The sequence below is a fragment of the Lissotriton vulgaris genome, chromosome 11, assembly GCF_964263255.1.
Source record: "Lissotriton vulgaris chromosome 11, aLisVul1.2, whole genome shotgun sequence".
NCBI classification, from domain to species: Eukaryota; Metazoa; Chordata; class Amphibia; order Caudata; family Salamandridae; genus Lissotriton; species Lissotriton vulgaris.
The window spans coordinates 598,731,870-598,758,674 of record NC_141699.1 but is presented as its reverse complement, the minus strand read 5'-3'; the positions used below and the strand labels follow the sequence as shown (position 1 = coordinate 598,758,674).

General features: G+C 44.3%; 1 protein-coding gene across 1 annotated transcript in view; it reads right to left on the bottom strand.

Moving 5' to 3' along the window:
• The window catches only part of LOC147683206 (G protein-coupled receptor kinase 5-like), an 82,675-nt gene that overhangs the window by 44,516 nt on the left and 11,354 nt on the right, over window positions 1-26,805 (bottom strand). Inside the window, exons 4-6 of the mRNA XM_086943692.1 lie at window positions 25,797-26,005; window positions 24,105-24,242; window positions 37-174 (exon numbers count right to left, since the gene is read on the bottom strand). Coding sequence (XP_086799818.1) covers window positions 37-174; window positions 24,105-24,242; window positions 25,797-26,005 — 485 coding nt within the window. The remainder of the gene's footprint in view (window positions 1-36; window positions 175-24,104; window positions 24,243-25,796; window positions 26,006-26,805) is intronic.

Sequence of the window (26,805 nt, the reverse complement as noted above, 5' to 3'; positions counted from 1 at the left end):
AATCTCTCAGCTAATGGGTTTGAAATAATTTCTTACCTCATTTTGCCAGGGGATGGGGACACAGCCTGTAGCAAATTTGGCATAAAAATCATTGTCTGTTTGGTCCAGATTGACACCTTTGACCGTGGAAAACTGTTCAATATCCAAGACATCCTTGCAGTACACAGCGCGAGGCTGAAGGTGGAAAAATACACAGAGCAATTCAGAACACAATGGAATAAAACAATGAACAAAACAACATCTACATTAATATTCTACGTTTGTGAAAATAGCTTGTCCCTTACTTTTATCTCAGCTTTCCGTTTTAAAGAACACCGCTAAACTCCATTGATCATTAACCCTACTGAAGTCTCAGCTATGCCAAAACCTTCTACGAGGTATCATTCCTACATTGGGCCTCAGCTGCTAGCTCTTACTTCACCATCCTATAAGATGATGAGGCTAGTGTCAACTTTTTTATGGACCCGTGATGAAGATGAATAGTAGCAGGAAATATAAAATAGTCTCTGAGGCCGGATAGATCCCTTGAGGATTTTGAAAATACCATTGAATTCATGGCACTGAGAAATCATTAAAGTCACTTGGGACACTGCTGCAATAATTCAACTCTTACGGATATGGTAATTTCCCCTGCATGGCATGGTAAACAGATGTGCACCGCTGCCTTTAAAAAAAAAATGTTTTTAATTGACAACAAGAAAAAGGAAAAAAAAGATACGACATATCACAATGGGAAGAATGAACAATATGACAGAATGAATATACGAACAATTACTTTACAATACCAAGATAAAATAAAAGAAAGAAAATATAAACAAAAACAGCAAATTAGATTCGAAGAGTGCGGGAAATTTATCCCCTTACTTCTCAGAATAAGAATACAGATTTAAATAAAATTGCCCCATATCCTTTCACATTTCATTAATGAACGGACATCTCTAAGTTTAGCAAGAGCAGACTCCATAGAATAAATTTCATTGACCAGTGACCACCATTCCATGATATGAGGGGGCTTCGGGGAGATCCAAGCTCTAGCGATAGTTAATTTAGCACAAGACAATAATATAGTGACTAGTGCCTGCTGAGGGAGAATAACAGAATGTATATCTAATAATACTGATGATGCCGTAAGAGAAGGTGAACTAACCAATTTTAATTTCAAAACCTTGTCCAAAGCAGACCAGAACTCGATCAAAGACGGGCAAGAGAACAACATATGTTCTAAATCAGCTGCTTCTAAATCACATTTTGGGCTCATTAAAGTTGGAAAAGGAGGAGGCAATCTTATTAGGGGTTATGTTAAGCCCTAACTTAATACTCCATTTCTCTGCTAGTTTAGAGCAGTCACTAGTCTTATAGGCGTTGAGGCACTTATATCCTTCACTAATTAAAGATTTAGTCTTAGGTGAGTAGAAACAATTCCAGATGTCGGAATCTAAGATTTAACATATTTTCATCTTGCGTATTAAAAAGTCATGAATTTGAATATATTTAAATCTCATTGATTCGGCCAATTTATATAGATTTTTAAGTGCCTCAAAGTCTAAAAAACCTTGAGTACCATATAGATCCCCCAATGTTTTCATACCGTGAGCGGACCATATATTTGCCAAACCATCATTGAAAATCCCCGGAAGACCGTGATTTCCCCATAACCGCAATTTAGGATGAAAAAAGGAGGTTTTACAGAATGCCAAAATATTAAACCAGATCTTAGCCGTATCTCTAGCGGTCTTAAACTTAACCTTTTTGAAATAATTGGGGTCATTAAGTCTTAACAAAAACATTTTGGAGTCTGAATTTAACATAATAATGTGAACACAAACTTGAGTATCCGAGTTAAGCAAAGAGCATAAACGACCAAGAAAAGTGGCCCAATAATATAATTTAAAATCCGGGAAATTAAGCCCTCCACTATCTAGAGAACCTTTAAGTAACACCATGGATCTACGAACTTTCCTGTATCGCCAGATAAAGCTACTAAATATCCCATCAAGTTTCCTAAAAAAAGAATTACTAAGTGCTAATGGGATAGAACGGAATAAGTAAAGAAATTTGGGGAGCACTTTCATTTTAATCAGATTAATTCTGCCAATAATATTTAAAGGAAGTTTATGCCATTTTTTAAAGACAGGGCAGTTGCTTTTACTAAGGCATCATAGTTCATTGTGATAACCTCATTAATTTTGGATGAAATTTTGACTCCCATATAGGTGGCGGCCTTACAAATCCCAGAAACAGGTACCGGTAGTATATGGTTAGCAACTATTTGTTTTTTGTTTATATTTAATTTGAATCGTGAAACGTCTTTGAATCTGCTAGCCTCGGCCGATATCCCCTGTAATGCCTCTGCAACATCTGTAGAATAAATGGCGATGTCATCGGCGTATGCTGTAATTTTCAGGGAGTGAGGACCAAATCTAAAAGGTATGATTCGAGGCTGTAACTGTAAAGCATAAAGAAAAGGTTCCATTGAAAGAGCAAACAGCAGGAGTGATAAAGGGCACCCCTGCCGAGTGCCCCGAGAAATAGCAAAGGTAGGAGAGGTCAGCCCAGCATAGCTGATACTCGCTATAGGATTATCATATAAAGCTTGAATCCATCTGACAAATTGGCCCTAAAAACCAATAAAGGTCATAACAGACCAAAGATAATCCAACCCCACTCGGTCAAAAGCCTTCTCGGCATCCAATAAAATCATTCCGAGTGGGGTGGACTCTGTCTCAACTATATCAAATGTTATGGCCATATTGATATGAGCAGTAGTATCCCTTCCCATTATGAATCCATTTTACTGTGAGTTAACTATTTTGGGTATGAACGGAGCCAATCTGGCTGCAAACATTTTGGCAAAAACTTTGGCATCAGTATTTTTGAGTAAGATGGGTCTGTAAGACCCACACTCATCAGCCGGTTTGCCCTTTTTCAAGAAAAAATACATTTTGCCAATATTCCAAGAGCTGGGGGCTTTCTCATTTTCGCAATAGATCGAATGACCTGAGAAAATAGAGGTAGTAGTTCATCAATAAAAATTTTGTAGAGCTCAAGTGGAAAAGTATCTTCCCCTGCTGCTTTCCCCGAAGGTAGGGAGAGAATAGCTTGCCTAATCTCTGACAAGGTAATCGGGTCAGACAATTGATCTAACCCGGGTATGCTGCAATTTTCCTTGATATTCCTGTCTAGATAGTCATGTATCTGAGATGAACTAGGATCATTCTCAGGAGTATACAAGATGTTATAAAACTCCACGAATTGGGGGGCGTGGCTAGCAGCCAAGCATGGCGGCAGCGTGAAGTGAGAGCTCCCTGAGGAATTACGGCCTTTTCTAAAATCCGACACTCTAATCCGTCATATTACCCACCCGAAGGAGCGGAAACCAGGTCCGGTACCAGAGCGGCACCATCCGAGCCAACCCAGAAGAAAACCGGGGGCTGGAAACTGCCTCATCGAACACTGGCGAAATTGGGCCTGCGGCTGGAGTGAAGCACCGGCCTCGAGTGAAGGCCCAACCCCGGCGGAAGTGAGGTCTGGCCGGCGTGAACTCGAGGAGACCTCCCCTGACCGGGCCGAGGCGAAGGACACTCCCTAACCAAAGGATACAGTAAGGGCTTCCGCGGCGCCGCTGAGGCAGAGACAATCGGGGACGCCTGCCGGGTCCTAGGGATACCGCCGAGGGCGTAAAACTGCCGCAAAGATCGAAAGTGAAACTGGGCTGACGGCGACGACTCGGCCCCGGCCTCGTGTGCTTAGGGCGCCCCAGCGAAGGTGAGACCTGACTGGCGGGAGGAGTGCTTGCAAGCCGGGAGAGGAGAAAACCCTGCGGCACCATCGGCAACGGCGCAAGTGAAAGCACACAGTGTTGGCCTTCGGCGGTGCCTCCGGGAGCCCCGGGGGTCCCGCCGAGAACGCAGGCGGCAATAGGAGAGCATCCGGGGGACAGACGACTATCGCTACAGCCCCCGAAACAATAAGCAGCCCAAGCCCAAAAGAGGAGTGAAGAAGGGTGCCCCGGGCGGGGGAGACTCCGGTCGGACTCCAGTCGGACCATTCAGAAAAGCGTGAGTAGCAGAATTACTAAGCCGGCAGTTACATACGCGGCGTACCCTCTAAAGACTGAAGGACCAGGAATAAGTAGGTGCGGGAAAAACGGCAGGGGGCATATCCGGGTTGTCGCCACCCAACACCTCATCGGCGAATTGCCCCAACACCACGCAGTAGGCACAAGCAAGGAGCGGCAATACAGGCCACAAACACCCCTGCCAGGCAGGCGGATTAACGGCCGGATAAGGTTCACACTGTGCGCAGAACAGACATCCTGCACGATCAGTGAGGGGAGAGAGACAAAGTGACGGACAAGCTGCGGGCAACTCCTCGGAGCACAAACGGACACTGTGTACTGGATACCCCTGCCGACAAAAGCCAATGTGACCAGAGGGGGAAACGCTACAAGACGCACAAGGTCGCTGGGACCACGCCGCGCCGCTGCTCGCTGGCCCAAAAAGTAGACGTGACGATACTTGCAGTGCAGTGACGACAGTGCTGGCCGGAACTGAGACCAGTATCTACAGGCTTCGGGCCATGGCGGGCAAGGGACCCAGGAGTGGGTCAACACAGGCCAGACTGGATAAATTCGCCTATAGCCAGCACGGACAAACGCAAGTAAATGGGCGCAATTCCGCGGGCTCTAGTCAAGACACGGACGGGGCCAAGAAAGTGACGCTGGAGGACATTATGAAGACCCTCTATGATGTACAAACGACAGTGGGCTCCATTTCCTCCGAAGTTACTCTACTGCGAGCAGACTTTCAAAAAATAACCGAGAGGGTGTCACAGGTAGAGGTGGTTACGAAATCTCTCGTAGAGGACACTTCAGAATTGCAAATAGCTATGGAACACATGGAGAAAGTCACCAGGCTACTGCAAGACAAGCTGGACGACCAAGAAGGGCGTTCCCGAAGAAATAATATACGCATCCTTGGTATTCCGGAGGCAGAAGGGAAAGGAGCAATGGATCTCTACGTCGAAGATCTCATCAAAACTAAATTGCAACCTAAAGGACTATAGCACTTCTTCTCGGTAGAAAGGGCACATAGAGTACCTGGCGGAGCACCAAAGCCAGGTGCAGCACCACGGCCTGTTTTGGCTAGACTGTTCAACTTTAGAGACAGGGATGCGATCTTGCAGGCAGCGAGAGTGTCGCCCCCCGTTAAGCTCCAAAACTCAACACTAGCATTTTTCCCGGACTACACAGCGGAAGTGGCCAGACGCCGGAAAACATTTAATGAGGTGAAAAAGGCACTGAGAGAGAAAGAACTGCCATACTCAATGCTGTTCCCTGCCAAATTGCGGATAGTAGCCGATGGGAAGACGTGGTTCTTTGATAAGCCGGAAGTGGCGCAAGACTGGCTTGACGGCTGGAGACAAGTGGGACAACCTCGCCGTTCACACAGGGGTCGGCATAACCATCATAATGGCAAACACACGGATATGCAGACCGGAAATTTGACAAGTCAAGGTGGAATATCAGAAGCAGAATCCGACATTGATCAGAATCCGCCTGACTCTGGGCAACCGGCCCCTGTCTGAAGACAGGAAGACTATGGGACAGACCGAATGCGATACACTGGAACCTAGACTTGGTGAAGCGGAGTAGGGTGGGCAGAGCCGGTGCCTGTAGAGGACTCACCAACCCCACGAGCAAGTAAGATAGTTGGGGATGGGTTAAAGTACTCTGCAAAGTTGGGGAAGCGGGCGGGGGTAAGTCCGTGGAGCAGGGGAGCAGGGAGGGGGGATGGAGGGGAAGTTTTAAAGTTAATGTTAGTATTGATAGTCATCACTCACGCCACATGGTACACGAAGGCACCGAGTAACGAGCTATTCCTACGCCTCAACATAGAACGCTACATATACACTGAGGCCAGTAACATGGCAGCCAGAACACTACCCAGACAATCCAATGGCCCAGCAGTTACACGCTACACCCACTGAGGGCGCGCCTACAACAATTGAAGTACCCCCTGCGCTTGCTTACTTGGAACATCAGAGGATTTTGAGATAAAATAAAGAGGGGATTGGTTCTGCAAGCAATTAAACGCCAGGGCCCCGACCTAGTATTACTTCAAGAGACGCACCTCATGGGGACAGCATGTAAGGCGCTTGATAGACGCGGATATGTGATGGCAGTACATGCCGAATTCACGACAGGCTCCCGAGGGACGGGGATACTCAGGAAAAAGACATCACCCTTTATGGTAGAACACCGCAAGACGAATGATCAGGGTCGTTTCGCAGCACTACATGGACAATGAGAAGGGAAGCCCCTCAACGTGGTTTCCGTCTACATCCCCACAGCACTCCACTCTGTTGCTTTGCCTGCCCTAGGTAAATTCCTTCTGGACCTCCCGGAGGGCGACACGATCATAGGAGGGGACCTCAATGCAATAGTAGACCCAACACTGGACACATTTCCCATTAGAGAACGCCCTTGGGGAACTGCAACACTCCCTGGATTTCTAGAGGCAATGGGCATTGCAGACGTATGGCGACAGTTACACCCCGCAGCGACACAATACACATATTATTCCGCTGCACACAATAGCCTGTCACGTATAGACTATTTCTTGTTCCTAGGGGTTGGACTGGGGAAAATAGACAAAATAGACATCCTGCCCAGAGGCATATCTGATCATTCACCAATATCTCTGTCACTCACCACCAAAGAAAAGAAACGTGCTAGAATTTATCCACTATACCCGAACTACTTAAAAATCCCTCAGATCAGGAAGGAACTTAAATTAGTGACCACACACTTTTTGAGGAAAACGCGGGATCAGTGTCCTCTCCCTCGGTCTTGTGGGAAACATACAAAACGGTCCTGCGGGGTGAAGCAATAGCAGCAATAACAGGGCACAAAAGAGAGTCCCGGCGAGACCTTACAGAGCTCGAGCTAACACTCCACAACGCGAACACTACCCACATGGCGGATCCCACACCGGAAACAGCGCACCTATTACAATTACGGCAGCAGCAGTACCAGGCCCACCTTAAAACGAAAGTCCAAGGCTATGTCACAAGCACAGCACATAGAATATACGATGTAGGCAACAAAGCTGGGAAAATGCTGGCGTGGTTAGATAAGAGAGGGGGAAGTAATAGAGGTATACAGAGGCTACACACACATGACAGACAGTTGCAGACGCATCCGGAAGAAATAGTGTGCACCTTGGCACGCCACTTCCAAGAGATATATACCCCAGAGCAAGACGTCACTGCTCAGGCGGCGTCAATCTCGCTTGAAAACATTGACATCCCCAGGCTCACACAGGAGGCAATGCAAGAGCTAGAGGTCGACCCGACAGAAGATGAAATTCAACTGGCAATTCAGGCACTGCAATCAGGAAAAGCGTTAGGGCCCAATGGAATACCCATAGAATGGTATAAATCGATGGCCGAAACAATCAGTAGACCGCTACTGGAAATGTACATGGAAAGCCTGGAAAAGGCGGACAGCCACGATTGTAGCCATACCAAAGCCGGGCAAACCTCCGTCTGAATGCTCCTCCTACCGCCCCATTTCCCTGCTTAACGTGGAGGCGAAAGTTCTGGCAAAACTACTGGCCACACCTGCAAACACTGATCCACCCTGATCAGTCAGGCTTTATGCCTCACAGGAGTACAGCACTGAATCTCAGGCGGGTTCATGGGGTAATGGCACGAGCACACCTTATCTCAGAAAAAGCAGTGATTCTCTCCCTTGATGCCAAATGGCTTTTGATCTAGTGGAATGGGAATATCTATCTGCGGTATTAACACGTATGGGCTTTGGACCGAAGTACATAGCATGGGTACGACTACTCTATACGAAACCGGTGGCACAGGTGGTAGCTAATGGTCACGTCTCGCAGACGTTCCCACTGGGAAGGGGGACTAGGCAGGGATGCCCTTTGTCACCCTTGCTTTTTGACCTGGTGCTAGAACCCTTGGCAATCCTAATCAGAACAACACCATTGCTCAAAGGAATCAAATGGGAGGATGGGTGGGAAGATAAAATATCCCTATATGCGGATGATATGCTGATTTATATGGTTGAGCCTGAAAACGGGATCCCAGCATTACTGAATCTCTGTAACGCACATGAGAAGTCGTCAGGCTATACCCTGAACTGGTCCAAGTCGGTGATTTACATACTAAGGGGTCCGGAACCGGTGCTGCAGGAGGACTGCCCCCTGGCATTGGCGCCAGACTCCTTTAAATATTTGGGCATTATCATTACGAATAGTGCCACAGACTTCTTTGACAAAAACTTGAAGCCGCCTATGGAACGCCTTCGTGCAGATGTTAAACACTGGGCGACCTTGCCACTGACCCTCCTCGGGTGTGCGGCTCTTTATAAAATGATGGCACTTCCCAGATTCCTATATGTGCTGGAAAACACCCCATATCTTGTTGCACCAAGATATTTCAAGCAAGTCGCAGCACTGGTCTCAAACCTACTCTGGAATAATGGCCCGGCACGTATAGCATATGATAAGTTGATAAAGAGTTGGTATGAGGGAGGTATAGCATTACCTAACATACAGCTATACTACTGGGCAGCCCATCTTAAAATGATAAACCAATGGATACATACTCCAAGAGATGACCCAGCATATAGAGCGGACTGGTCACAGCTAGGGACAGACTGCATGCTCTCAGTATTATATAACAAATCGCACGTCAAGAGACTGTTGGGACCGACGCGACACACAACGGACCTGTGGCACATAGCACAAACGCGGCTAGGTTGGAAGGGAAAAATCACAAAACTGACACCACTATGGGACACAAAGTCATTAGGGAACCTAAGATCTTGTAAGGGATTTACGCAATGGGACTGCATAGGAATCTCCACAGTTGGGGACCTATGGGACAAAGGCACGGTGATCACATTTCCGCAGCTCCAACAGCAATATGGCCTGAGCCCAACCGAGACGTTTAGATATGTGCAAATAAGACACGCACTGCTCCAGGCGATCCCAGCAGGCACTGATGTACCAGAGTCCTCACCACTGGAGGATAGGCTGTTAACGGACTATATGCAACAAAGCGCAACTTCCCTCACATATAAAAAACTGATCAACAACCTAGGGGACCCTACAATAAAACTACAAGAAAAATGGGTGGGAGAAATAGGTGAGGTTACTGAGTCAGAATGGAACGAAGCACTAGCCTCCCAAAAAGGAGTAGGCATTTCAGCAAAATTCAGATTAGTGCAACTTAGAATCTTACATCGCATTTACTACACTAGGACTTTGCTTCACAAAATACACAGGGCACCACATCCCTTTTGTCTTCGAGGATGCGGGGAGGAGGGGACACTGTACCATACAATCTGGGATTGCCCGCACATACAGGAATTCTGGAGACAGGTTATGCGCACTGTCTCGCAAACGCTTAAGATCTCCGTTTTACCTGAACCTCGCAAATGCTTATATAACATCTGGGACCCCAATGATCTGGATAGATATGGACTAATATGGGCTACCCTGGCCATGAAGGTAGCTAAACAAGACATTGCGCAAAAATGGGGAGCACCAGAACTGCCTACAGCTAATAGGTGGAGTAAAAATATGGACATGCTGATGGTTACAGAAAGAGCGGTGTATGTGCTCAGGGCCTGCCCCCGCAAATGGAACAAGGTATGGACAGCATGGAATATTTATAGAGGAGAAATTTGTGAACCCTTACCGGAAGAAGACGACTTAGACTCTGAAGGGGAGGATGAGTAGATAGCTGGGTGATGGTTTGCTGAAGTTGCTGAATCAGACAGTGTGTTGTTCAAATACAGATTTACTGAGCGGCATAACATGGAGCATGAGGGGTGGCTAGAAAGTCGGTGTGAACGTGAAATGACTACCTAATTGTGATGACTCTTTTTAGTTTTAAGAATTCATATTATGATGGTTAATATAATATACAGTGCAAAACGGAAGGCCTTTAAAATGTGCTCTAAGCATTGATTTATGAATACATGGTTGCGAAACTACGCATTATTGTTTGAAACCGGCTTGCTATATGTACGACTGAGCATTAGATACTATGATCTTAAGCTACATGGGTATACGGTTAAGAGATGAAAGTTCAAATGTAACCTTGTAAATGCAACTAATGCCTTGAATTTCAATAAAGATTTTTTTTTTAAAAACTCCACGAATTGATCTAGTATCTGTGCCGGCTGATCGTATATAATATTATTGGAACCTCTAAGACTTCTAATCAGTGTGTGAGCTCTCTCGTCCGCGACTTTATACGCCAAAATTTTTCCGATTTTATCTCTGCCCTCGTATTGGGAAATTTTAAATTTATGTTGTTTAGCACTACTTTTTTCAGTAAGAATTGCTTTTAAAGTGGATTTTAAGTGCCCAAGTTTTAACCCCACGTTGGGAGAGTCTGTACGTAAAGCATCGGCCAAGAGTAATTCTTGTGACAAGATATTAGAAGTCAGCAATTTATCTGCACTGCGACGCTCAGAGTTCTGCCTAAAGACAAATTATTGGGTAAACCCCCTGATACTGGCCTTGCAGGCGTCCCAGACTATTATGCAAGAGGTAGAATTAAGGTTTATTTTGATAAATTCGATGAGATGTTATTTAAGCTGTAATATATACCCTATGTTTGTTAATAGGTGCCGGGGGAAGGAAAACATCCTCGGGCCCGAATGGATTTGTGGGGTATTAAACATGAGCAAGATAGGGTTGTGGTCCGAAGTGACCAGGGGGCAAATCTCAATAGAGCTGGTGATCAATACGTTATCTGTAGCCCAGGCCATGTCGATACGAGAGCATAATTTGTGGGGCGCAGAATAAAAAGTATATCCTGAAATGTTGGGGTAAATACTACGCCAAATGTCCCTAATATTGTGTATACGACCAATTTCTAAGATCGCTCCACGGGATTTGCGCATACGTTGGAAAGCACCCTGTCTTGTAGTATCTCGCTGATAATCCATAATACAATTGAAATCCCCCATGATGATAAGTTCCCCTTCCCAATCCAGAAGCTCCATATTTAATCGATCAAAAACAATAGACTCATCCATATTTGGCCCATAGATCACACAGAGTACATATTTACACTTTCCTATAGACGGTTGCACAATAGCCCATTGTCCATCTTTACCTAAGGCAGTTTTAAAAATTTCTACTCTCAGTCATCTATCTTTAAGGATAGCAACCCCTCTGATTGAAGCATGTAATGCAGAGCATACAATGACATCATAACCAAATTGGCTCAATAGTTTCCTGTCTTTGTAGGCAAAATTAGTCTCGGATAAAAAAACAAAATGTGGGTACTACAATCTGAGCTCTTCAGAAACGAGTTGTCTTTTATTCTTGCTATTAAGACTCGCAACGTTCCAAGCCAAACATCTTAGTTTAAACATCCAGAAAAACAAATTATACAATTTTTATCATTCTGTTCAGAAGAAAAACATAAATATCTCCCTCCCATCATTTTCAATGAATCTCCTCCTCTTGTTGCTTTTTAAAGAACATTTCGCCCCCACACAGACCCACTCCCGGAGAACCTAAAAGACCCCCTCCCCCTTTCCCTCTCCCCCCTCGGGAGGGACACTCCTCTGTAATCTGCTGCCGCTGGAAAGGCAGCTACAGAGAGAAGCCACCTGAGGCTTACCCTACTACCCTACTGGCAAAGAAAAAACCAAAGCGAATTGTGTAAGGTGAGAGAAACAATAAAGGAATTTGAAAAAGTATGAATAGTTGGTTCCAAGAGAAAAGAAAAAAAAGAGTGAATGACAAATCTAACCACTTAGACTACAAATATGAACTTCTCTTCCCCCTGCTATTAAACAAATTTTGAGAGCACACTCCCCGCTTCCCTCTCGTCAGTGAAAAAATAAGTGTGACCACCCTTCATAACCTTAAGATGGGCAGGCTCTTGTAAGAACACTTGCCCCCCCCCCCTTGGATTTAAAAGGGTCGATAAGTTTACGTAGTTTCCATATTCTATCCATAGTAGCTTTGCTCAAATCAGAGCGGACAAAGAAAGACACATTTTCAATGATGACAGGAGAGTTAGGACGTGCTTTCAACAAAATTGCCTGCCTTAGTAAAAAATTACCGAAATAAATAAGAAAGGGCAGAGGAAATTTACTCTCCTTGTTCCTCTGAACTAAGGGTAGACGATGGGCTCTCTGGAGTTGAGAATCCCAATCCCAGTCAGATAGATCTGGGAAGGCCTTCTGAAATAGCTTAAAAAGATAGGCCCTTGGGTCTGACCCTTCTGATCCTTCCGGTATGCCAAAGAGTCTCAAATTTGATCGTCTTTGACGGTTTTCTAAATCTCCTACCTTCAGCTGCAAGGATGTTATCTGGGTATCATATTGGTTCAAGGAAGATTCATTGCGGGCTGCCCCCTCCTCTATATTTACAACCCTATGTTGAAGATCCGCAATGTCCTGTGAAATCCCCCCTAGTTTAAGAGTCATCTCTTGTAGAGAGTTCTGTAGCTTGCTGTTGTCTTCCCGCAATTGCAGAAAATGTTCTTGTGCCTCCAAACGATGACTAATTAGAGTTTGTAAGATAATATCAAAGGGAGAAATACTATTCTCTTGCTCTCTGATAGTGACTGGCACTGGAGCTAAAGATGTGTTTGATGTATCAGAGATCACAGATGCAGGTAAAGCTGGGGGAATAGAGGATGTTAGGATAAAAGTAGAGCTGATATTCTTAGAGATTGGCTCTCTTGAAGATGCTGACACACTGGAAGGGGTCAAATTGGAGCCGGCGGATACTAAAGTGGCTCAGGCGATAGTGTTGGCAAAGCGATATTTATAGAAGACGTAGGAAAAGTATTATCACTATCATAAGCACTGGGAGAGGGGCCCTCTAGTAGAGCAGAAAAGACTTCCATAGATCCAGGGTCCGTTGGGCTAGTGCCAGACAGCCGTAAAGTCATATTTTTCACAAGTCCCTTTGCCTGTATCCATTTCCTCAGGGGGTTCTTTTCAGTGAGGAGAGTCTTCCTGGTGGCACATGCTGTAATTATAGCTGGCATGTTCTCAGTAGTAGTTGCTTTCCCTCTCTTATTCTTAATTTTTGCCTTTAATTTAGCCTTATCCCTTCCGTCAACCAAAAATGTGGCTATGGCTATGTCTGAGGAGGGATTGACGGTGGGATTGATGGGATTGATGGGCTCTTCATCTTCATCGTCATCAACCTCCTCGTATTCCTAATTGGAGCCATCTCCTCCCCCCCCTCTTCTTCCCCCCCAGCAGGTAGGTGAGACACAAGCAGATCAGTGCCAGTTGGTGTAGGTGTTATTGTTTTATCACTCACCCTTAAGTAGGACTTGTCTGTCTCTAAATTGACCGTGTCATTTTCTTCATACAATAATTGAGAACCTTTGGAATTGCTAGACGGATCCTGTGCCTCGTCAGCAGTAACAACGATAACAGCATTTTCAGCCGTGTCGATCACCAAAGACCCTGTAGTTTTGGCAGAGGCAGTAGCAATAGCACCAGCAGCAGCATTGTTATTGTCAGTATTAGGAACAGCTACATTGTTTCCACAGCTCCCAATGTTGCCTTTAGAAGACCCTAAAAGCCCACTTTTAATAATGCCCTTGGAAAGAGGAACATCCGGGATAGTAAGTACAGGCGGCTGTAGCACTTGCTTACCCGCAGGCAGTGACTCAGGTGCTCCAGGCAATCTCGTGGGCATAGTTAAAGGGGTCGAAGTAGAGTCAATGGAGATCTTAGTCAAAATAGCCACCGAGGGCGATGGAGAGGCAGCTTCAGATTCCGCAACGAAATTTTTATTTGCACAGGTTGATCTGGGGAGATTTTTCGGCGCCATCCTCCCTCTAACCCCCTGCACCAAGACCTCTGGGAGAGGGGCAGCGTCAGACGAAGCAGGCAGCAGCGGCAGCCTCCGCACCAACCCGCGTCGCAGTTGCAGCCCAGACCATCCGAGCACCGAACCACAAACCAACCGCGGGATCGTATACCAGGCGATCCGACAGGGGTTCCGAATCAGCCACAACATTTGCCGCCCCGACCTGGTGAAAACAAAAGTATCCGGCAATCACGGAGCGGCACGGATTCCAGTTGCAGTGCGGGTGAGCGATTTATTTTATTTAAGCAATTGGGTCTTTTTAGTATCTTTCAACGAGGCATATCAAATCCTGTGTTCGATAGCGTCCAACACTTTGAGATGCGAGAAGAGAAACGCCTCCTTGTTTGTAGAATAGCCGTCAGTAGGGTAGTAGGAGCCTCCAGCTAGGCTGCCACTCCACAGCGTCCTAACTCCGCCATCTTAGACGCCACCCCGATTAACTCTCAAGCAGATGTGCACCCCTGCCATGAGTGCCCGACTGCATTTGAAGCTAGAATCCTGATATATGTTTTATCCGAGGCGCCATGCTCATTAAGTGCTTACATGGAGACCCAGGCCTATCCATGGTAATGACTGGTCCATATCCTCTTCTGTGAGTTGGAGGGGTGCTCAATGCATACCCACATAGTAGGCATTGGACTAGTGTTCATGACCCTGGTGTATCAGTAAAAGCAGCAATAGTGGTAGCATACCAGATTTTGTGGATTAGTGTGGTTAGACCTTTTTCTATGTGTCAAGACAAGTTGAGCCTACTGGCTCCTCTCATGTACAGTTCACCTATTATGTGATACACACAACCATGCATCCCGGGTTCATGCCAAGAGCTTATATGTGCCGGGAGAGAATCTGCATGCTGAGTGAGTCTGAATAGTGGGCCTAGTGGAATCTATTTTCGATGCGCTGGTTTAGCATCACACAAGATGAAGGATGAAGACCACTTCCACAGACAGTGGGCGTGTATAGCATGCTTTCCTGTGTCTAGACAGTGTAGACCCAGACACTGGTATGAGGGAGTTCTATTTGTTTCACACAAAAGTTTGAGGGTCTCGCCGCAGACCACAAAGTCATACAGTGGTGGCTGGTAAAAAGTTCTCAAAGCATGGGAGTTGCACAAAGGGACTGCATCCATTCCCTGTAAGTCAAGTCAAAAACCACTTTATTGGATTTAGTTAAAAATCATAAAAGCATTCTACAAACGATTTAAAAAGGGACAATTCAAGTTCATGAAAAGTTACATACATCAATAACAATTTATATATATACAATTTAAAAACAGCTAAAAGAAAAAATAAATATTAGCTAAAAATTACAGGTACAAAGAACACATTTCATCCTCCAGTGCAAACCCCTATATTACATTTGAGATCGCCTCCTCCTAATCCTAAAAGCAGCAACAAGATAGTTGGCCACGCTAAACATAACCAGAGGTGAGTCCAGCATTTGGAGATACAGGAGGGCTGGTTTTGCCTGATGGAAAGCTTTGTCCTTCAATAAAGGCACCAGGTATTTCTGTCTGGGCACAATATAAAAATGGCAGAACAGCATAAGGTGCATATTATCTTGCTGTGAAAAATTGTCACAGTTACACACAGGTGCATCCTCCTGCTTGTGCCAACCTTGGCTATCACAAAGAACCGTATAAATCTGGTTAAACCGGAATTTTACCAGAAGCCACCTGTGAAAAGGGATGTTAACAATGGCAGGATACGGTTGTATAGCTAGGCAGGTAATGGTCAAGAAATGGGCTCTAACCGTGGGCTTTATAAGTTGGCATTCCTCTCTCTCCAAGGTTTTCAATTTAGAGAAATTAAGCTTAACCCAATCTAAATCAGATTTCTTTAAACCTTGAGGGGCGAAAAAAAATCTCGGGGCGACCAAGATCCAAAGAACACTTATGGATATATGATAGCCAAGCAATATCTTTAGATTTGTCCAATTTTAAACAGTCCATCAGTATTTTATGATTTAAACCTAGATTGTTATTGGTCCAGGTCCTAATCCATAACAAAATAGGTGCCATTAAAAGGATATCGGTAATATACCCTAAACCAAGCTCCTGGTGAACTGAAAACGTGGCTGTCGATTGGGGAAGCCCTAGTATAGATCTAAGGAACTTGTTTTCTTCCCTTTGAATGGATTCACTATTCATATAACCCCACAGACCTGAGCCATACCTGGCTATTGCCACAGATTTTGCCCTGTACATACTTAATAAAGCACCACTCGGTTTCCCACCAAGTCTCCTGGAAAAACTTAAAATTGTGTTTGCCGAGCTCCTAACCGCTTTAGTTTTGGCTGTAATTTGAGGAGCCCAGCTACCCTTAGTATCATAAATTACACCAAGGTAAGTAAATATTTTGACATTAGTGATCACATCACCATTACAATAAAACTGTTTGGTATTGTTTTTAACAGCCCCAAATGCCATAACATGAGACTTGGAATTGTTCACCACTAAGTCAAGTGAAGACATAAAATCACTAAAAGCATTTAAAAGTCTCTGCAAGCCTAAGTGTGTCCGAGCTATCAAAGCAGCGTCATCCGCGTACAGGAGAACAGGAATACGAGTATCCCCTGCACGCGGTGTATCCAAGGTAGCAGTTAAAAGGTTTTTCTCTAATGAATTTATGTAAAGAGTGAACAGCATGGGAGCAAGGATACAGCCCTGCCGTACACCCCTGCTCGATTTGAACCAAGCTGTGCGATTTCCTTCTTGGTCCATTCTAATTGATGCTTTTAAGTCCTTGTGGAGTTCGGCCAAAAAGTGCACAAGGGGAGGATCGAGACCCAATTTTAACAACATGGACCACAGCCGAGCTCTGTTAACTAAATCAAAAGCCGTGGACAGGTCCATAAAAGCAACAAAAATTGACCCCTTTGCTGCCGTTGTATATTTTTAAATTATCAGATGAAGATTTAAACATTGGTCCTCTGTTCTTCTGTCTGACCGAAACCCGTACTGGGCATCTGTTAAAATATCATTGTCTAAAGACCAACTGTTAATTCTTGCCAGCAGAACTTTGCCCAGGACCTTCATAGAAGATTCCAACAAGGATATGGGTCGGAAACACTTAGGGTCGTTTCTATGGCCCTTTTTAAAAATAGGGACTATAATTGAGCATGCCCACGTTTTTGGCAAACCCCCCTCAAGCACGCAATTAAAAACATTGGCTAAGATCTCTGCCCACATCCCTGGATTTAGTTTATAGAGATCCAAAGGGACCAAATCAGGGCCGGGAACTTTATTTACAGCTGAGCCTTTTATCGCAACCTCCACTTCGGTTTTTACTGAATTTTAATTTAGGAAGAGAAGTTGGGGAACAAGGCATTACAAAAGCCTCAACCATTTCATTTGACCCATATATATTAGAGAAATGTTTAAGCCACTCTGCTTCAGAGATTTTTACTTCCAGATCCATGTTATTTGATTGAGCAAATAAGGGATTATTAATTATGGACCAGAATTTGGAACTTTGTTTAAGGGTGGTGGAGTCCATTAAAGAGTCCCAGGCTTCCTCTTTAATGACCTTTTTCCGGGACTTGACCGCCATAGCATATTTCTTCCTCAACTGTGCCACCAGTGCCCTGTCTCTGCGGGAATGTTTAAGGGCTTCCAGCAGAGCCGAGTGTGCCTTGGAGCATGTATGATCAAACCAACCAAAAGCTGGAACAGGGCCCCTCCTTGGTCTAGCTGTAAGCTCTTTTTCCACTCTGGCACAAATAGCCTCGAAGGCACTAACTACCTCCTTCCCCCCCCTATCTGAGTCCCTACATTTAACAAGTTCTACTGCCATATTTTGCTCAATTAGTCCTAGAAAGTCCTCAGGGCAAACTTTACACCATTTAAGTCGCCTTCCCTGGTCTCTACTCCTTACATCCTTCGCAGAGGTGGCCCTCAAGGCCCCTTTGCTCATGCCAGTGGAAGCGTCCAAGACTAGCAACACCGGGTTATGATCGCTAAACCCACTTACAATTGCATTATAAAACAGTACATGGCGTAAAAGACCCGGGGACATAAAAAAGTAATCAATGATCGATTCACTTCCCCTTGCATTATATGTGACCACACTCTCTTTTAAGTCTGAAAACCCTGGTTCAAATTGATCGTTAGATGATAGCAAATTTTCCATTGCCACACCCTTAGGGCTGTGCTCAAAATGTGGCAAAGACGTATGATCTGGGCCAGTATCATCCTCAATCTGGCAATGTAACCCACACAAATGAACATTAAAATCTCCCATCAGAATTAGTTGAACAAAAGTGGTTTGTTTTGACATGTAATTGGTTAAAAAAGAAGATAAACCTTCTAAAACAAAATTAGGGGGCCCTCCCTGCATAGAATTATAGCAGTTTATTAATACAATCTTGTTCTTATCTACCAGGAGAATTTCCACCAACTGAAAATAGTATGAGGAGCTGGGGATTTCCTTAACAGTGCCTGCTACTTTAACTGAAACTAAAAGCAGCAGACCCCCTCTATCCCTTCCCGCCGTGGAACTCTGCGCTTTGACAAAAAAAGATGTATAGCCATCCACCCAGAAAGCATTTTCTTTTGACCAAGTTTCCTGTAAGGCAACTATATTATGTTCTTTTAGCTTTTGTAACCAAATCGAGTCCTCCTGCTTAGCCCGTAGGCCCGCGATGTTCCATGAAAGTAGCCTGATGTTCCCCCTGCCCAAATCTGAAGGCTCATTTACGGCATTGCTAACTGTGTTACATGATATGTCATTCGCAGCATTATCCCTGCATGGGACAATCAGGCTTTTGTGCTTAGGCTCTAGTCAGTCAATGTCTATTTGATCAGCGAGAGCCGTAAACCTATTCGACAATGGTAAGTCGTTGGTAGGGATGTTCCTTACAGCATTAGCTAAACCACCAACCCTGGGTAGCTTTGTCACCCATTGATTGACATGCAGGGGCGAAATAAGTTTATCTTCAGCCCAAGCATTTTCAATATGATGTGGGATTGTGTTCTCTCCATCACCTGACCTATAAACTCGGGGATAGAAAAAGCCAAGGGGCATCGCGCGTACACCCTTACCTACTGGGTCCAATGGGGAACCATCCCAGAAGAGACGGCTGGCGACATTTCTAGATTTAAAATTAACTATTACACAATCTCCTGCTACATCTTTCTTGGTTGTGCCCACCCAATTAACCCTTCTTCCTGTCAAAATATTATCCGCGATGTTACTTTCTTCCGTGCAGTTCGCATTACACCATTTTTTAATATGCTTAAGAAGGGTTTCGTGATGTTCTACCACCCCATCTGCAAGTTTAGGCACATTAACAAGAATTGCTACAAATGGTGTCGCATCCGGAGGTAAATTCACTGGGGGTACCCTTCCCACCCGACCCCCCTGTGAACCTCTAGGCCTTACTAGGGGATTTACATTAGGAGCAGCCTCCAGCATAGGAATATATATGCCTTTGTCCACTTTCCCTTTGTTTTGGACAGGGTTATCAATGGCCACTTTAGTAGCCAAGGTGGGTATGTTGGTAAAAGAACCACCATCTTTAGGGGCAGAAACCTGCACAACTGTAGGACATGGCGCCATAGGTATAGAAGAAAAAGGGGCCCGGGTATTTAAAACATCGTTGATACGCTCACATTTTGCCACAAGGCCCTTGACACAATCCTTCAGGGTCTCAGTAATGTCAGAGGCAATCTGGATTAGGGCGGATTCAAGCCTTTCCGAAAAAAGTTTTTCTAATAAAGACGAGATGCCCTCCTCAGTAACATACATTTGACGTTGAGCCCCAAGCTGGCTACTTGCTGTACTTCCTAGATCCCCCGAGGCCGCTGGGATTGATGGTATCACTGTTTCAGGCAGTACCGGGAACGGAAGAATAGTAGGAGATTGTGGGAGGATGGGTCTACAGGACTCAATAATGACCCTAGGTTCCAACGGGATACAGTTAATAGTGGAAGTATTAGATGTGTCAACATCCACTGGGATAGTTGCAAGACCCAGCTCACGCTCTGACTCTGCAATCTTTGTTGATAGTTCACCCACTTTCGTTGTTAGATACGTAATAATGCTGGTAGTATACTTAGGCACCTTAGCTTTCGCCTCGCCTGCCGCCGATGTCACAAGTTTGCGCTTACCCATGATGAAAGGGATATGGCCCGTCCCGTCCCTGGTCGTCCTTAGACGGCCCGCCCTCTGCCCGGGCTCTGCCCGGCGTCGCCCACGCGCGTCCCGCGACGCGGAGGGAGCGTCTGCTCTTTGTAGCGCCTCCAGGCGCGAAGAGTGCGGGAAGCAGGAAGTGCCCGCTAAGCTCGCTGGGAGCTGTAGTCTCCAGCCGCGTTGTTGGAGCTGAGGCGGCGAGACTACAGCGTTCCCCACCCAGGAGCTGGCGCTGGAGCTGGAGCTGCTGTCGGCGTTGGTGTACTGGCCGGTAAGCTCCTCGCTGTGAATTGACCCCCCCCATTCCCTGTAATATAGCAGCAATGTGAATCAGTGGCCTTTATCATCAGTCTTGCCACTTCTGGCACCGTAAAGGCTTGCCATCAGCCCTAGGCCTGATACAATAAGGCTCTTACCAAAGCTTTCCCTATTTGCTACATAGCTCTATGGTGGAATTGGTTATTTCAGCAACGGTTAGGTCTAAGGTGAGAACGCCATTGCTGCAGCCTAGGTGCTACAAAAGTAACTGTTGGTTCTGAGACAGCTCCCTCATCATTCCACCCCATTTGTGGACACCATCTGCAATTACCGTCACTTCTACTCAGGACCATCCCAGCAGTCTCAAGCACATTGCCGTCAGCAATCCACCTGAGCCACCCTAGCAATTTGCTTATTCTACATGTTGTTACATAGCTGGTTACAAAAACCTCCATGCTCAGGCTCTAGCGCACGCCTATTTTACACCCCTCTTGAGCATCAAGGGGCTCCTCTGCAGCAGCAGCACAGCCAGTAAAAGCCCACAGCATGTGGTTGCTCAATGGATTCCTTGACAAATTCATAGCAGAGACTTTTTTCATGTTTTCCTCAATCAGTTTGAGTGATTGAGTCATTGAGCTGATAAGCTCGTGGATGAAGCCCTTGCGCGCCAGTGAGAGGTACCGGACCTGATGCAATGTTTGGCAGCCTACTCAGCAAACCCCAAAATACAAGACTGTATTCTCTACTGATGACGGTTAATAAACCAGAAACACGTGACTAGAGTTCAGCACTATCTGCGCCAACCTTGGCGAAATACTCGAAAATATCGGAGCGAGCTACGAGACTGCATTTACCAGAATGCCAGGGGCGAACCTAGCCGGAGAGGTCAGCGGTGTGCTCCCACATCCTGTTGTCGATCATGGAAGCCAGCCCAAATGTATTCAACAAAAATTACAGAGAAGGGCTTCAAAATGATTCACAGATGTCTTCTAAAAGGATTTAGTGTTTCCAAAGTTGATTATAACATCACTATCTTTTAAGGTTTTAGCAACAGAGTCACATGGAAGCACTTACCAAAACAGAAATTTAATGTTGACCACTAAAGGTAATGGGGTATTCTTGACAAAGATTAATTTGGCCCTGGCATCTGACTCCAAACAGTAACATTTGGTAACAAGTAGCATTGGGCAATTAAGCAAGTGATTTGTGTAAGTGTTTTAATAAAGAAAGTGCAATGGCATTAGCCCCATCAGTACAGAAAATAAGCCTAGTCCAACCTGAGTTAGCCAGAATTCAAGGGCAAATGTAATTCTGAATGCTAAAAAGATAAGTATGATGTTCAAATACCTAATGGAAAATATTTTTTTTTCCAAATTGCACTAAGGTCTTCACAAAGGTCACAGAGGTTTCCACAACCTAAAGAGAAGTGTTAGAGCCTGGAGAGCACTCGTGAAGACAAAGAGAAGTACCTGTGCGGCAATAAAAGTTGGTATAGAACTTTTGCTCTGCATTCCAGTGCCTGTGTTTTCCTATTTAATTGAGAACATTATATTCTCTGTTGATATGTTGGTCCTTCTGCATTAGGTTACATACCTATTAAAGACACTCCCCCCACGCTATAGGCCCTTATCTGTTGTTGGACCTTTAACTTGGGAGGAGGGCGTTTATCAACCAGCATAGCCCCAAACAGCAGGCAATGGTGGTTTTACAGGACCTCCTTTTTCAACTAGTTGTGTGCTTTAATAGTTTGGTATGTAAAACAGTTTTCCCTCATATCTGTAAGAATGGTCATTGGTAGACAGGCATTCGTTCTAGTTCTCCATCTAGTTCTCCATTTTTTATTATTTTTTTATTCAGCATACCAGCATGGACCAACGTATATCAAACACAATTTGATCATACATTATCAAATGAATTGACCATAAATGAAAACCACTCAATGGGACTTCAAGTAACTAGCTAACATGTAAACTAATGGAACACTGCTTTCAACAGTGCCTCCCATTCATAAAACATACCGCAGCTATGAGTCAAATTGGGGTGTGGGTGGATGGGAAACTACACTCCAAAAGGACAAAGTAGCTTTATTCACAAGGCAATCAACCCACATTAAAAATCGAAACCAAAACTTTTTGGTAAAGAGAACTCTGTGTAGGTCATAGCTACACATAAAGGCAGGATCTTGACTTCCCCACAAGTTCAGCTTCACAGTATCAGCAAATCTAGCTGAATAACACGTCATTTGTTACTCTGGATCAATTTCACAAACTCCTGGCCCGCTCGCGGCGGAGTAAAGATGCTGGAAGCCTCTTTTGAAATCATACACAATAGTGACAGGTCAAAGGGAGGCTTTTGTCAAAAGGTCCTGCTTAACTATTTGAAGGTTCTACTTCAACAGCCATTGTAGTAAGGCACAGCTCAGGTAAAACTTGTGTTCTTGAATGTCATAGTGTTGAGGACCTTCATTTAACACCTGCCCTCGCCAGTCCCCTCCTTTGACGTGGAGAGTCCTTGGCCACAATTACTGTGCCCTACATTGCTGCAGTATTCTTAGACCCTTTAGTACTTATTCTGGTTCCTCTTCTGATCTGATGGGTACTGGACAGTTACATTGAAAACCCTCTCACCTGAAGAAGTGAAGCAATATCAGCCCAATGTCATAACCCCCCAGGACTCTGACATTACTGGCCTCTAGTGTCACGACCAAGGAAATTGTGTAGTTGTTGAATATTTTGCTACTCAGAAACTCATCTCAATGTTGTTGGAGATGGGTATCTAGAGTTTTCTGTGTGTGTTCCTTCATGACCATCTTGTATTCCACCTTCCCTAACTCTCTTGTGCATCTGTCCCATGACTTGCTCCACCACTGTCACTTTTTCTTATGGTCCTAAAGAATTCCCAGCAAGACCTTTCTTTTCCCCTAGGTAAGGTTAGCCATGCATGGGTCTATGCAATATTTTTCTTTCTCAACACTTCTCATGCATTCAACAGAAGAGGGTCGATTGAGAAGAGTTATTTTTTCTCCCTTTTGGGCTATACACTGTTTTTCTTAGAAGGGATTTGGACACATCGTGGGACAAACACTAACACCAAAGAAATGTCCTCCATCCACACAATCAGGTCCCTCACAATAGTGAAAAGTATTGATTTAATGTATAACCTACCAGGATCATCGCCTAGAAGTTAAATATGGCTGCAGTCATGCTGGTGTAGCACGCCAAAAGGGTTCCAAGCTCATTAACCTTTAGTTCTGTTCCTACGTTCAAAGGCACCCCTTCTCTTCTCCAAACCATCCCACGACAGCTGCTCCGCCAGTAGGCCTGCTTCAGCCGCAATGCTCAAAGTGGCCATTTATTTGAATGTGGCAGCCACCTTCAAAGAGAAGCTGGACTAACTAGACTTCCCCTGAGTTGCATGGACTCTTAATTTGCAAAGCGCTGGGATGCCACTGCTGCGCCACTTGGTACTCCCTCTTCACGATCGTAGCAGCCCAGGGGCTAGAACCAGGTCGCTCACACAGCCCAGGGTAGCAATCTAAACCAAATCATCAGTTATCAGTGGTCATGTAACTAACAGAATAGGTCTGCCCTTTCAATCTATTTATTTCTAACAAATAGGTCTTTGATAACATCACACTCTGAATCCCAGCTCCCCAGAAAACGTACATGCATCCTTAAAAACTGACTGGATTAATCATTTATCTACTTTATAAAAGATGGCTACTGCCATCTACAAGATTGGAACCCGAACTGATAATAAAAAGATGTCCTCATGTCAGGTAACCTCGCCATGTACACAAGGTATAACGGTGGTGCCTACTCACATCTGGCTGGAAAGGAGGCTTCATCATCCCGGCACCCAGGCGCTTGAAGTTAATATTCCTAAGAAACGGATGCAGTTTCACTTCCTCTGCGGCCGTCGGTCCACAACCCAGCCTCTCTTTTGGGTCTTTGGCCAGCAACTAGAGGCAAAAAAAAATTTACATTTACTTTGTCAATCTTTGACACTTTCTACACTTTGAGGTGAAGCTGAAAAGGGCACTTAAGCCGCTTTTAAAAAACACTGTACAGAAAGGCGACGCTCGTTGGCATAAACATGCAAACAGACCATCCTCCATCCTTAGCCTTTATCTTTGCCTCGACTCACCTTAATCCGGTTTCACTGGCTTTTGTTCAAGATGGATGCTATTGCATAAATACATGTGGTTTTGGTGGGAATGCTAAAATGGATGTCAGAACCATGTCAATAGATCATGGTGGGTCAAGGATGGTACTGCAAAGACACTGGTGTTACAGTGTCCACATTACCATTTATCGAAGACCACCTGCAAGTCACAAAACGTGCATGACAGGTACCTATCCTGCATAATTGACCAAGGCCTGCCCCCCAGAGTAACATTTGCCATACTGTACGCCAAATTTTATAAAAAATGTCACCACAGCAAACCTTACTGTGGTCAATGGAGCAGGTGGTAACCAACCAGAAAGTAGAAGTCACCTAGATGAGAGAACCTCAGAAGAAGGAAAGTGAGGGTGTGATCAAAAATAGTAAGATAGATGTACATCCTGGGGAATTTTTTTTGGGTCAGGTGCTTTATGCCCACCCGCAACTGCCTGGTTATTTTTACAATGCTTCAATATTGCTGACTCACATGTTTTGTACCATATGTCCTAATATCCAAAGGAGCAGTGGGTGCAATAGCAGGACCACCGCATTGAATAGCCAGACGGCCACATGTTGATTTTTCAGAGAAAGTTCTGACTTTTTGGCAAAACTTAGTATTTCCTACCCATAACAGACAAATTGTAAAAGCAAGTGAAAAATTGCAATAGGAACTAAGAACCTTCCTACAACATTTCAATATAATTCCAAATTGACTGGCAACGTTACTTTAGAAACATCACATCATATATAATTATATCATGCTATGATATACTCATAATGAATTCAGAGAGAAAAATCTGTAGTATCTCTAAACAAACCAATATACATTAATGCCCTATAAAAGTAAACTTACAGTTAAAGAGTTAATTTTAATTAAAAAAAAAGAAACATGGGCTTGATATTCGCTCATTTTCTAAAAGTTCCTTGATATTAAAAACATGATTTTTTAAATTACTTTTCTATGAGAGTTACAAGTTGGTTTAGGGATTCCCCCAGTGTTATTAATCTGAATGGATGGCAGAGAGGGGGAAAGAGGGGTTATCACCATTTGCAATGCAATTTTTGCAAAAAATATTTCATTATTTTTACTCAGTTTTTATTAATTCCATAGAAATGCATGTAAATTCTGCTACTCCTGAACAAAACTAATATGTGTTCTTCATAAATTGATTTATTGACTGGAGAACCAGCTGATACATACTCTTTCTGAAAGCCTCTAAACTACAGGCCTGGCCAAACAAAAAATCTATTAAATCCCTAAAAGGAGGAACTCCTGTGGTTGTGTGGATATCCCAGCATGCCGATCGGGGGTTACCCATCCAGTGCCCCTGCACCTATTTTACCATCTCACCATCTTGCAGATAGACTTGGCTTCCTCAGAGATCTTCTCGGAGTACTGTTCCTGCTCTTCCTGCACACGCTTCTCCACCTCTTCCCGTTTGACCCGCTCCTTCCTAGCGCGGAACGGTGACTGCCCTTCAATCATCTCGTATATAAGGCATCCCAGTCCCCACCAGTCAGGGCTAAAGGTGTAATGCTCATTGTTAATCACCTCTGGAGCTGGAGGAGAGGAAAAGCGACAATACGCAGAGTCAATCTGAGTGCATGTGTATCAGAGCACAAAGAACAGTTTTAGAGTTCTGAAAGAGTTATTGGCACAAATCCTTAATGTCTTTCTATGACTTCAGGTGGCAAAGAAATAGACATTGTTAAAGCTCAGTTAAATGACTGTAATATCTTGTTAGATGGTCTACCCAAAAAATGAAAGCATCAACATTTATGCAGCAATAGTAGCCAGGATTCCAATAAGATCTTTCCGCAATTCTTAACAGGCTGCATTGGTTATCAGTCGCTCAGATAATTACATTCGAAAAAGCATAATGATAAAGTTATATTTTTGCCAAAGCAGATGTTTATGAAAACTTTTCCAACATGTCTGGATGAATGCGGATATAATCTTCCAAAAGGTCCCAGCTCTAAAAGAATCATTTTTGGAGGTAGATTATTGCCTGAAAATAGATCCAAATAGATTTGGGTTCTTCACTGTTTAGAGGGTGGAACTAATCTGTCCCTTGCTCAGAATAAAACAAAAAACCTATTTGGATTGTTGGCTTTTAGAAATCTTATATTTAAGTCTATCTGTGTGTTCCACTATTGCTCTTAGTGCAATTCCGCTAAAAATAAAGGAAAATAAAGCTTAAGCAACAATTTCAAAAGCAGCGAAAGACCAGTAGTTGTACATTAAACTACATAAACAGAAGAGTACCACAACAATTGTTAATAAAATTTAAAATGTGACAAGCAAAACATGATTGCTTAGCTTTCAATACATTATAATGATTATTTTTTAGTGACTGGTA